Source organism: Carcharodon carcharias, chromosome 5 (genome assembly GCF_017639515.1).
Source record: "Carcharodon carcharias isolate sCarCar2 chromosome 5, sCarCar2.pri, whole genome shotgun sequence".
In the NCBI taxonomy this organism is placed as follows: Eukaryota; Metazoa; Chordata; class Chondrichthyes; order Lamniformes; family Lamnidae; genus Carcharodon; species Carcharodon carcharias.
The window spans coordinates 97,203,395-97,217,147 of record NC_054471.1 but is presented as its reverse complement, the minus strand read 5'-3'; the positions used below and the strand labels follow the sequence as shown (position 1 = coordinate 97,217,147).

The window sequence follows — 13,753 nt, the reverse complement described above, 5'->3', positions numbered from 1 at the left end:
TTCCCAAGAATGTCTCCTTGCCTATGGCTCCTTGTTATGATGAGTAGTGTTTGTGTCACTCACATGTGAAACCTTGGTTCCTGCACAAGATAAAAGACAGATGTCTCAATCCAAGGCTTCTTCCCTGTGCAGTGCGTAACCTTCAGACCAAAGTGATGGTCCAGCCTCACACTCACTGGACACATTAGTGGCACCATTTTTTTATTCATTCATGGGATGTGGGTGTTGCTGGCTAGGTCAGCATTAATTGCCCATCCATAATTGCCCTAGAGGTGGTGGTGAGCTGCCTTCTTGAACTGTTGGAGACCATGTATGGTAGGTACACCACAGTTCTCTTAGGAAGGGAGTTCCAGGATTTTGACCCAGCAACATTGAAGGAACAGTGATATATTTCTAGGTCAGGGTGGTGAGTGGCTTGGATGGGAACTTGCAAGAGGTGGTGTTGCCATGGACAGAATTTTTAGCTCATCGGGTTGGTGTGCGCCCAACCTGAACAAGCGTAAAATGATGCACAATAACATCGGGCACTCGCATGATATTTTGGTCAGCTGGCGTGTGCAGGAGTTGGCGAGCAGGCGAAAAGGCCAAGTGGCCTTTGCATTTTGTAGGAAACCTCATCCACGGATGAGGTGAGGTTTCTATAAGCAATTAAAAGTAAAAATTTTAACTTTTCATTAATAACATATCCCTGCTCATGTGACAGAGTCACATTAGGGGACATGTTTCTTAACATTTAAAAATTCTTTATTTTTAATTTTTTAAATCTTCATCTCCCTAAGGCAGCTCTGTTCCTCGGGGAGCTTTTCCTATGTGCACATGCGTGCATGAGTGGAGTTCCCCACTGGTCCCCTCCTCCCACCCCACCCAGATAGTGCAGAGTGCCGCCACGCACATTTCATGCTGGGCAGGCCTTAATTGGCCAGCCTGTGTGAAATTGCGTTGCGGCCCAATCACGGATGGTGATCCGCTTCCCACTCGTCCCCGCCGAGCCCGCCTGACAAGGGCAAAATCCTGGCCCATGTGTCTGTTGCCCTTGTCCTTCTAGATGGCAGTGGTCATGGGTTTGGAAGGTGCCGTCTAAGGAATCTTGGTGAATTCCTGCAGTGCATCTTGTAAATGGTACACACTGCTGCTACGGTGCTTCTGTGGTGGAGGGAGTGAATGTTTGTGGAAGGGGTGCCAATCAATTGAGCTGCTTTCCCCTGGATGGTGTTGAGCTTCTCGAGTGTTGTGGGAGCTGCACTCATCCAGGCAAGGGGATAGTATTCCATCACACTCCTGATTTGCGCCTTGTAGATGGTGGACAGGTTTGAGATGAGTAACCCTCCATAGGATTCCTAGTCTCTGACCTGCTCTTGTAGCCACAGTATTTATATGGCTAGTCCAGTTCAGTTTCTGGTCAGTGGTAACCCCCAGGATGTTGACAGTGGGGGATTCGGTGATGATAATGCCATTGAACATCAAGGGGCGATGGTTGAATTCTCTCTTGTTGGAGATGGTCATTGCCTGGCACTTGTGTGGTGTCAGTGCTACTTGTCATTCTTTTGTCCATGTTTGAACTAAGGCTGGTATGAGGTCAAGAGTTGGGTGGCCCTGGCGGAACCCAAACTGAGCATCAGTGAGCAGGTTATTGCTAAGCAAGTGCTGCTTGATAGCACTGTTGATGACCCCTTCCATCACTTTACTGATGATGGAGAGCAGACTGATGGGGGTGGTAAATGGCCAGGTTTGAGTTGTCCTGCTCTTGTATGCAAGACATCCCTGGGCAATTTTCCACATTGCCAGGTAGATGCTAGTGTTGTAGATGTACTGGAACAGCTTGGCTAGGGGCGCAGCAAGTTCTGGAGCACAAGTCTTCAGTACAGTTGCCAGAATATTGTTGTGACCCATAGCCTTTGCAGTATCCAGTGCCTTCAGCCATTCCTTGACACCACATAGAACCACAGTGCAGAAGGAGGCCATTCGGCTCATCATGCCTGCACCAGCGCTCAGAGCGTTTTAACTTAGTGCCAATTTCCTGCCTTTTCTCCATAACCCTGCATGTTGTTTCTATTTAAATAATCATTCAATGCCCTCTTGAATGCCTCAACCGAACCTGCCTCCACCACACTTCCAGACAGTGCATTCCAAACCCTAACTACTCGCTGTGTGAAAAAGTTTTCCCTCACCTTGCATTTGCTTCTTTTGCAAAACACTTTAAAACTGTGTCCTCTGGTTCTTGATCCATTTATGAGTGGGAACAGTTTCTCCCTATCTACTCTGACCAGGCCCCTCATTATTTTGGAAACTTCTATCAAGTCTCCTCTCAGCCTTCTCCTCTGCAAGGAAAACAGTCCCAACTTCTCCATAACTGAAGTGTCTCATCCTTGGAACCATTTTCATAAACCTCTTCTGCACTCTCTCCAGTCCATTCACATCCTTCCAATAAATGAATCGAATTGGCTGAAAACTGGCATCTGTGATGCCTGCACCTCGATGGTGCTAGTCATTGCTGCCAGAATGTCGTAGTCAGGCATTACAGAGTTTCATTATTCTCTCTGTGTGCAGTCAGCATCTTTGATATGGGGCTGCCCACCACCCCCCCAATCCCCAACCTCTTCAGCATCTGTGACCAGTGATGCTGTGCTCTTGAAAGGGTCAGGTGCTGAAGGCTGACAAAGGATCAAGTGTATTTAAAGTTTCAAAGCTGTGTCTCTATTATATGACCCTGATCACGGAGTGCAAGTGAGCTGCCCTTAGCCAGACAGGAGTCAGAAATTCACAGAGGCTATGTGAAGATACATGGAGTGTCCTCACTGTGTGTCATCATCATCATTCTGAAATCCTGAGACTATCAGGGCCTCTACTGCGTCTCCCTGACACGAGCCTGAGCACTGAGGGTATGTGAGCTGCCATTAGCCACATAGAAGTTAAACGTTCACAGATGTAAGGTGAGGATGTCAGGACTGTCCTCACTGCATCTCATCATCATCCTCCATGAACCTTGCGGCTATGAAGACCTCCCGAGCATTGCTGTCTCTTCTGTCCAGTGTGATGGCCTCATCACCGGCGTCCTCACCTTTGAAGACATCACCACCATCATCCCCTTTGACGTCCTCCTCATCGGAGGATACATTCGGCTCTTCCATCTCCTCCTCAGCCAGATCCTCCCCTCATTGCAGTACCAGGTTGTGCAGCACGCAGCAAGCTACGAAAATGCGCAACACTCTCTGGGGACTGTATTGCAGTGCTCCACCGGACCTGCCAAGGCACTGGAACCTCATTTTCAGAATGCCTATCGTTTGCTCCACCAAAGTCCAGGTCATGGCATAAGCCTCGTTATACTGTCTCTCTGCTGCAGTCTGAGGCTGATGTACAGCGTGACGAGCCATGTCCTTTGTGGGTAGCCCTTGGCCCCAAGGAGCCAATCCTGCAGCCTCCGTGGACCCTGGAAGATGTCAGGGATCTAAGATCTGCTAAGGATGTAGTCATGGATGCTTCCTGGGAATTGTGCGCAGACCTGTAGGATGCATTTGTGGTGGTTCAGTTCACATAATTGACTGCTTGTTGCCATGGAGATCTAAGCGCCACGTGAGTGCAGTCAATGGCACCCTGCACCTGTGGAAAACCAGAGATCTGCGCAAATCCAATCGTTCTTGTTTTGTGGCTTTCGTGATTCTGCTTGAAATGCACAAAGTTTTGTGCCTTCACAAAGATGGCATCTGTGACCTCCTGGATACACTTGTGCATGGAGTCTTGTGAGATCCCACACAGGTCACCTGTGGAGCTCTGGAAGGGGCCACTGATGTAAAAGTTGAGCACCATGGCCACTGGCAGTGGTTGCCCTCCATGTCCTCGTGGCACCAAATCCTGCAGCAGGTGGCAGATATGACCAACCATTTCCCTGGACATGCGCATTCTGCGGCGACATTGGTTCTCAATCATGTGCAGGAATGACAAGCGCCGTCAATAGACCCTGGGTCTAGTGAGGTGCCTATGAGTGACAGCTCTCTGTGGATCTTCAGCTGCGTGTACAGCAGGCCCTGCTGCCCCTTCATCTTGAGGGACGTGCTCCTCCCTTTGCTGAGCCAGGCATGTCTGCTGCACTCTTCTTCTTCTTTGTTCCCTGTAAGTCATGGGACATACCACTAAATCACCAAGCTCCATGATCCTGATGTTCTCCTCCTGCAGGATCAAAGAGAGAGACACTTGGGTTAGCATATGTGTCCTAAGAACCTCTCCTGGTTAAGTCTGAAGGCCCCTTCTCACAACCTGGAGAGTGCTGGCCACCACTGGGATGGCCAGTGTGTAGTGCGTTTCATGGTTGTCCAAAGCCACACTCATCTCCGCCCCACTCCACTTGACCGATTGGTGGCAGCTTCGGCCATTGGACTGCATGTTGTGCTCTCAGCTCAGGCATTCTCCAAACCCAGACTGTAAGGCTGTGCTGTTAGCTTGAACCATGAGTGATACTGGTCCAAACCTTAATAAAGACATTGTAAGGGGCTCTGAGTGCCTCCACTAGCGACTGCATCATGACGATCTTTTGCAAGGGTATTCTACAACTTGCCTAGTTGGCCTAATGCTTTGCTGCACCCTAAAACACACATTAATTTGCAGTCTGCGCCCAAGGGGTGAAAGGTTCTGGAGCTTTTGGTGGCACTTTCATGCTTTTGCATTGCTTGAGTGGGCAGAAAAGCTTCAAAGCCCCAGCTCCAAGCATGTCAATGGAGCTGCTGCTGAACGGTCTCAGCTGCGGAAGAATGGTCACTTTTGACCCTTTTCCAAATGTGTGGCTGCTTCCCTCACCCACACCACCCCCCCTTTCAATCATAAAATCATGGAATACGGCAGCACAGGAGGAGTCTATTAAGTTTGCGTTGGCTCTTTCAAAGAGCAGTCTGGTTAGTCCAACTCTCCCGCTCTTTCCTTATATCCTTGCAAATTTTTCTCCTTCAAGTATTTATCCAATTCCTTTTTGAAAGGTACTAATGAATTCTATATTCATCATTCTCTCAGACATTCCAAATTATTAAACTCCAGTCCTTATTTGCTTTAGTAATGATTTCAAACCCCATGCTTTGTATTTCCCAATTGTAATGTATAAACTATTTGAAAGTCAAGAATGAGTACTCACTAAGAGCTGCTTGGACAATAATGGGCTTTGATTCTTGCGAAACCTCACTTACTCCCAAAGCATTGACTGTCTTCACACGGAAGCTGTACTTATGTCCATTCTTTAGACCATGGACAACAAATCTAATGGGGAAAAACAGTGATTATTGAAATAATCCTTCAATTAAGCTAAATATACTCACATGCTTTCACAAGTTGATTAGTATGAATGTAATTTTGGAGGTGGCATATTCCGATATTGCCTGGAAAATATCTAAATCAGAAAATATTTGCTGGGTGTTAAATCTCACCTCTTCCTTCATTTGTTACTAATTAACCTTTTCGGTTTGTTTAAATGTACTGAACTTCGATTACAACAGGATTAGCACACGGACATGAAGAGCCCAAAAATCCACAGGCCAGGGGCCACAACCTCAGCAAAAACACCAGGATTGGGCCCAATGGTACCACTCTGCCAAAGATTTCAGAATCAGCGGGAAGGTAACCCATGGAATGGGCCTTTCAGAACTTACAGAAATAAATTGGCACCTTATCTCTGTGGGTCTAGGTTGTTTCCCTGACATCCATCCCCTGGTGGGGTGCACTTGCAACCTGTTGGAAGTCGATGGGTCTCACCGCTCTCGGTGTTGGCTTCCAAAGTTAGGATGGGTTTGAGAAAGTGGGAAGACCCAGTAGAGAGGGTCTCCAACCCCAATTCTTCCTCTGTGTCAGTGGTTTTATAAAAGGAAAGACAGGAGTTCCACAGTCAGCAGAGATCCAGCATAAACCCACAGAGCTATTCAGCCGATCTATACAATATCTTTTAAGACATCTTGTGTACTACAACACATTACAACATAGGATTGTTGATATTAGTGAAATTCAGTGTACCTCTACCTCAAAATGTTATCTTTAATTCATACAAGTTGAAGACAGGAATTGTGAGAATGACCTTGTGTATTTTACAGGCTTATGATTGCATGGCTGCCAGTCATCAGTTCCCACCAAGCAAGAATCGACATAGTAACCAATCAGTTCACTGGCACTCTTTGATGCTACCCAATGCACAACAACTGAATGTTTTGTGTTTCTTGTAGCTCGAACATCAGAAGGCGGAGATGGAATCTCTGAAAAAGGTAAGTATAGTCATGTTTTTAAAAAATCACAATATGACAGTGAAATTTAAAGAGTTTGAGGATGGACTAGAAAGAATACTTCACAGCAGAGTTCAGTGCCATTCATAATTTCCCTAATAATGAAGCAGTCCTTGCCATTCTACAGCAGAAACTGGACAGCAACCATGGTTGCCCTGCCAAGTTGCAGATAATATTCACACAATTTAAGGACAGACAATGACCATCTTGAACAAGAGAAACCCAGCTATTTCCCTCCAATGGCATCACCATCATTAAGTCATCCACAATCAATATCTTGGGGTCACCACTGACCAGAAGCTTAATTAGATCAGACATATCAACACCATGATTCCTAAAAGCTGGAAGAAGGCTGAATACTCTGATTAGTGGCTCACCTACTGAACCCCCTAAAGCTTCTCCTCTGTCTACAAGATCCAGGTCAGGAGCTCTCCACTCACTTGGATGGCTGGAATTGTTCAGTAATATCCAAGACAGAGCAGATCTCTTGATTGGTATCCATGCCTTTGGACTCAAAACCTAACCCCTGCATCACTGATGTGTTCAACCTATAGAACATATTGCAGCAACTTTGACAGGACCCCCTTCCTTTCAAATCCCTACCATCCAGGGCAAGTGCAGTAATGTTGTAAAGACACCATAATGCACTGTCTTGACTTGGAGATGTGATGCCACTTTTTGATAGTCGCCAGATCAATATCCCAGAATTTATTAGTGTTGCAGTAGTTCATGGGGAAATCCTATCATTATCATTGGCTCAGGACAACATGGGGCATGAAACAAACTAAATAAGAACTAGAAAAATGATTATAGTTCCCTTGCTCTTAAAAATATAATAAAAAATGAGACATGACATCGTCAATAGTTTAACTGACAAGTGCAACAGCCATTCTGTTACAAATGACAAAAAAGGCCAGCTTGATATTGGATTCAATCCCTATTCTGTGCCATGTTAGCTGATCTCAGCTGGCACAAGAGTTTGGACGCTACAATTAGTGGCAGTGCCCATGAGCAAGGGAAGATAAATACATCAGCCAGTTTTCTCCTTACTATCACTATGCGTGATTCATCCTAGAAAGTGCAATGGATTTGAATAAGACAGGAACACAAGACTGGATTTTCTGTTATCATCGTTGTGGGTCTTAAATAAGGTTGTACTTAAATAAGATTGATGAGGACCGCTGGATGCAAGGCTGTTGGTAAACTTTACTGAGTGTTCTACTAATTGTGCAGTGCAAGTCTTAGCACGAGATTTCACATAGAACTATGTCTCAGCATACTCTGTTGTCATGTGATCTTACATCATTGTCTATTTGCATAGTTAACGTGAACCCTTTTCACTACACCATCCCCAAGTCTCTGAGCCTATTAAATACACTATTTACATTAACCTAGATCTCCCCCCAAAGTCTCTGCCTGCATCCCTCGTTCAGAGATAAGCATTGTGATAGGCATTACCAATCTCCCTGGCTTTGTTCTCAGCTCTCTTGGAGGATGTACAGGATTCAAGCTCTCCATTTGCTCTCTCAAACTGAGTAGTACATGAACCATCTGTGATTATCTGCTTTCTGTTCAGGTTGTCTTCCTGATCATCTCGGTAGTTGGTCCATTCCATTGATGGCCTTCTTCTTATAAATACAAGAATGCTTCTGTTTTTTCTCACTATTCCAGTTTCAGTCTGTACAAGATAGGATCACAGATGTAGAGTTTTTTCCAAAACTTGGCGATTTGTCTACTTCAAAACTCACGATTCGTCTACTTTATAGATGAGTTATAGATTTGTGCAGGTTTCTCTTGGTACTGAATCGCATACAAAGTTCCTGTGATTTCTCTTCCTTTCTACTGAAGTTTAGCAGTCAACTATTCCTTGACCTTCAGTAGGATGCCTCCTGGACTGTGGGGTCGTATGGACGATAGCTGGAGGAAGTCTTGCTTTAGCCACTGTTCTGTGTCTGAAAGAAATGAAACTTCTGTTCCAGTCTCTAATTTGAAGCTTCTTTTATGTCCGTTGGCCATCATGTCATCCAATAGTTCCCATTAATTTCTTCCAAGAATGGCACCTCATTGTCTTTCATCATCAATTTCTTGAATTCTACATGTTTTAATAGATTTCTCCTTAAATCTCTGTTCAGAGCTTTTTGCTGTGTCACATAGATTTAAAACATTCTCATCTCTTACAGGAATAGCACTCCACATTTTTGATGGGGCATCTTTCACATGAAGTGCAGCATTTTCCTGCCACAGCAACAATACTGAATAATGGCAGCCAAGTGCTTTCCTTGTTCTTTCCACATTTCCAAGTCAGTGCACTGCTACTTCTGTGTCCTACAAACCGCAGTGTGTCCATCAGTTTTCTCCACAAAGTCTCAACACCTCGAATAAGTACATTTGCTTTCTCACTTCTGCTTGCCTTGTTAACTGCATGGCCTTCAATAGCTTTAAATCCTCCCTCAGCTGCAGAATATCTGATAAAGTCTCCTCTAAGACTTCTACAACAATGGAATCCCAAATTAATTCATCTTTCAGGGCTCCATATCTGCAATTCTCAGCCAGTCAATATAAATCATTAATGAAGGAATCTATGCTCCCTCCTGGTCTTTGGGTGCGTCTACTGAAATTTGCCCTATGATTGTGTTCCTTCTAAGGCTGAAATATGAATCAAATGCTTTTATAACCTCCTTGTATGTTGCCGTCTCTTTGTTTATAGCCAGTCTGACCATTAAGTCATCTTCACTACTGCCTATGGCATAGAGAACAGTACTGATCTGTCCCTTGCTAGTCTTCTCTGCTAGTACCGAAATGGTTCTGTACCTGGTAAACCTATAACACCAGTTCTGCCACTTCTTGACTTGTTCCAGGACTTCCACATGGTTGAAGCACTCTGATAAAGGCAAAGCTTTCTCTGTGGCTTTTCTTCACTCCAGCCTTTCTTTGAATTCTGTTGGCGTTTTTCCCACCCTGTCCTTGTCCCACAGTCATTTCTCTTGCTGCTTTTTTCAGGCGCTGTGCTCTTTACTAGGTGTTTTTCCCATGGTCTTTTCCACTGTTACCATCTGTTATCATCATTGTGAGTCTTAGATGAGGTTGTCCTTGGTCAGAATTGATATGGACTGCTGGAAGCAAGGCTGTTGGTAAACTGTCTTCTATTGAACAGCACAAGGTATAGCACATTGAACTATCTTTCAGCTTACTCTGTTGTCATGTGATCTTACATCACTGGTGATCTAGACTGTCTACTTACATATTTAATGTTAACCCTTTATACCTCAGTCTTGGCTGCATTGCTGTCTACTGACAAATATATAATCCTTGAAGCACACATATAAAGAATGGCCACTTCTAAGTATCTCTAAATGCCATCATAAAATTGGATGGTAAAACAGTTTCAACTGATTTTTCTGGATCAACCAAATGTAATGATAAATGTTGGAATTCATTCACTTTCTCCATTGGAAAGATGTTATCAGTGATGAAGAGGTCGAGCACCATTGTAATTTTACCATTCCTGATTGCATTGTCTGTTGGCAATGAATCATCGTAGTGATCTAGCAGAATGCAGTGGTCAGGTTGCACATATTCTTCAAGGTGTGTGGAACAGAAAAGCATGTGTTTAGGAATATAGGACTTAGGGAGCAGGAGTTAGCCATTTATCCTTTCGAGCCTGCTCCAGCATTCAATAAGACCATTGGTGTTTTGGTTGTGGTCTCAACTCCATTGCCGTCTGCCCTCCATAACCCTAGACTCCCGTGTCTATCAAAAATCTAGAACTCTGCCTTGAATAAATTAAACTACCCAGCTCCCACTGCTTTCTGGGGAAGAAATTTCCACATAATAACAACCCTTTGAGAGAAAACATTTCTCTTCATCTCTCTCTTGGATGGTAGACCTCTGATTCTTAAATTGTGTCCCCTAGTTCTAGTCTCTCCCACAAGTGGAAACATCCTCCTGGCATCCACCCTATCAAATCACCTCAGGATCTTATATGTTGCAATAAGATCACCTCTAATTCTTCTAGACTCCAATGGGTATAGGCCCAACCTGTTCAACCTTTCTTCATAAGATAAGCTCCAAATCCCAGGAATGAGTCAAGTGAACCTTTCCTGTACTGCTTCTAACACAATTATAATTTTTCCAAATAAGGAGACCAAAACTATATACAGTGTTTCAGTGGTCTCACCAAGGCCCTGTACAACTGCAGTAAAACTTCCCTACCTTTATATTCCATTCCCCTTGCAATAAATGCCAATTTTCCATTTGCCTTCCTAATCACTTGCTGTACTCGGATACCAATGTTTTATGATTCATGTACCAGGACACCCAGATCCCTCTGTACCATCAAGTTCTGCAATCTCTCTCCATTTAAATAGCATACTGCTTTGTAATACTAATTCTGCAATAAAATTTACACTACATTGAACAAAAATATTACCAATGCGTTCCTGGACTAAAATCGGTCCGGTGGGCGCAGATGGTTGGCTCATACCAAACTTGTTAACAGCAAAAACACGGAATTCATAGGATTTTCCTTCAGCCAAGTCGAATATAGCAAAACGCGGAGATCTAGCTGCAATCTCTTGGTTGACCCTTTGCCAAGATGTGCTGCCAGCCATGGTCTGAAAGAGAAAGCAGAACTTTATTACAGAAACTATCTGGTTAATCATTCAGAGCCTTGAGAGTTTCACATTATCGACAAGAGTGTTAGACTTGCTTTTTCTGCCAGTTTTGAATTGGAGACAGTTCAGAGAAGATTCACTGGGCTGATTCCTTGGTTGAAGGGGTTGATTTGTAAGAAAAGTTGAGCAGGTTGGACCTATATACACTGGAATTTGTAAGAATGAGAGGTGATCTTATTGAAACATATATGATTCTAGGGGGGCTTAACAGGGTAGATGCTGAGAGGATGTTTCCCCTCGTGGGGGAATCTAGAACTAAGATGCACAGTTTAAAAATAAGGGGTCTCCCATTTAAGAAGGGGATGAGGAGGAATTCCTTCTGCAGAGGGTTGTTAATCTTTGAAATTCTTACTTCAGAAAGCAGTAGAGGCTGAGTTATTGAACATAGTCAAGACTGAGTCAGACAGACTTTTGATCTAAAAGGGAGTCAAGGATTATGGGAAGCTGCCAGGAAAACGGAGCTAAGCCACAATCAGATCAGCCATGATCTTATTGAATGATGGAGCACACTCGTGGGGCCAAGTGGCCTACTTCTACTTCTATTTCTTATGTTGTTATGCTGAAGAGGCCAGGATTAGAAGGGTGTTTATCTCAGAGGATTATAGAGTTGGAAGAGATTACAGAGATAACAGGGAGCCACTGTAAACCAGTGAGCACAAGCGAAATGGGTGACCGGGACTTGGTGAGGTTTGAGGGCTTGGACAGCGGAGTTTTGGATGAGCTCAAGTTTGTGAAGCATAGAATGTGGGAGACCAGTGAAGTGTGCATTGGAATGCTTAAGTCTAGAGGCAACAATGGCATGAATGAGTGTTTCAGTAGTTGATGCACAGAGGCAGGGGTGCATGCATTCAGGTGATGCTATGGAGGTGAACATAAGCAGATTTTATAATGGCATGGATATGTGATCGAAAAACCATCTTGGGGTCAAATTTGAGTCCAAGGTTGTGAACAGTCTGGTTTAGTCTCATATAATTGCCTGTTTTAAGTGGCTGGGGATGTCTGAATATCACCCAAGCCAAAATGCCATACTTCAGGTTTCTTGGGGCATGGAAAACAACACTAGATATTTGGTCAGGCAGCATCTGTGGAGAAAGAACAGGGTTGACATTTAAGGTTAATGACCTTTCATATATTCCTTTCTCCATTGATGCTGCCAGATTATTTTCAGCATTTTGTTTTTTTTCAGATTTCCAGCATCTGCAAGATTTTGCCTTTGTACTGGGGTTTTTGTTCTTATTCTAAAGAATGGACACAGCATGGTTCAATTTTTGCCTTAGTGTAACTCTTTTGTACCATATCCCCTTTTTGTCGCTGCCCCTTTGCAATGACTACTGCCCCTTCCCTTAACCTTATATAAAATTCCATAGAATATACAACAGGGAAACAGAGCATTTCCCCCAATCCGTCCATGCTGGTGTTTATGCTCTTGCACCTTCTCCCGTCCTTCCTCATCTAACTATCAGCTTAACCAGCAAAACTCACTTTGAACAAACATTCTAGGCTCAGGTTATAGATTAACAATTCAAAAGTTATTTTAATCTGGTATGATAATTTAATTTTGTAAAGCAGGAGCAATATTATAAAAAATGGTTCAGAAAAATAAATTATTACAAAAACTTTTGACTGAAGCATGAACAAACGCTCTGTACCTTTTCAATGTAATACTTCAGTGATTCTCTGCCACGTGGCTCAGGCGGGTCCCAGCTGAGTACAATATAATTTCTGCTGGTCTCAGCTGCATGGACATTTGTGGGTATCCCTGGAGGTTTTACATCCCCTGTGGAATAGAGATAAGAGGCAAATGACTTACTGCCACTAGAGTTTTCATCTCTGTACTAAAACTCTAAAAAACATAAAGTGGATGTAAGTCATAGCACTGCCTGTAAAGAAACTCCACTGGGGCACTAAATCAGACACACCATGCAGATCCCAGACTCAATCTCTGGTGTTGCTGAGCCTGGCATAGATTTGTGCAATTCAACTACAAAGGAAAATATCCACCACACATCCAATTCCTGATCACTATTCAATGATTAGTGCATGCTTGGGAAATTCTTTTGAGGGCAGAATTAGGTTTTTTTGTGACATCCTTAAAAGTTCATCAGCAGAAGTCAGTGCTCACTTTTCAAGCTTGTCCACTAAGTATGACTTGGATGAGGCACCAGAGAAAGGGGAAGACCCATGAAACCACCGAGCAGCAGACATTAGCGCCTTCCACAAAGATGGGTAAGAAAAGAAGTTCAGGTTGGGAATTTATAATTAAGAAGTCCACCATTTTCTTTTTGCATTAAATGCATGAGGATTATCAATTGATATTCTTAACATGTCCCTGATTTTTAACAGGTAAAAGGGTATTTCAAAAATTAGCTATGGGTATGGGTCTGCATAAAAATTACTCAGGATCACAAATATAATTGCCCAGATTTTGTAGACAGTGGCAAAGCGATGCCCTTGCCACTGATCTCAAAGAAAGCTACCCACATGGATCCCTGTGGTATGAATTTCACCTTTCCTGATGTTCATTTGAACCTGGTATCAAGTCAAGGGGATCTCCAAGAGTCCAACAACAGTGATGTCATCAAGCTGCATAAACAGCCAATCATAATGAAGAATTCTCACAGACAGCAAACCAGGAAGTAAAATTCACTGTTATCCTTCACTTTTTAAAAAAAATAAATTTTACAGACAGCAGTATGCGGTTTAGAATATATACGTTAGAAGCTAAAATATAATAAATAAAGTTTAAGATTGTCATCTTAAAAATCTATGAATTTATCATAATAGAAAACTTTGATGTTACACAAATGTAAATTCGTTTTCCAGGATCACAGA

At 43.4% G+C, this 13,753-nt stretch overlaps 1 protein-coding gene across 4 annotated transcripts in view; it reads right to left on the bottom strand.

Moving 5' to 3' along the window:
- The window catches only part of myom2b (myomesin 2b), a 181,008-nt gene that overhangs the window by 100,709 nt on the left and 66,546 nt on the right, over window positions 1-13,753 (bottom strand). For all 4 annotated transcript variants that reach the window (XM_041187577.1, XM_041187581.1, XM_041187578.1 and 1 more), the window contains exons 14-17: window positions 12,571-12,698; window positions 10,678-10,861; window positions 6,047-6,221; window positions 5,117-5,238 (exon numbers count right to left, since the gene is read on the bottom strand). In XM_041187577.1, coding sequence (XP_041043511.1) covers window positions 5,117-5,238; window positions 6,047-6,221; window positions 10,678-10,861; window positions 12,571-12,698 — 609 coding nt within the window. The remainder of the gene's footprint in view (window positions 1-5,116; window positions 5,239-6,046; window positions 6,222-10,677; window positions 10,862-12,570; window positions 12,699-13,753) is intronic.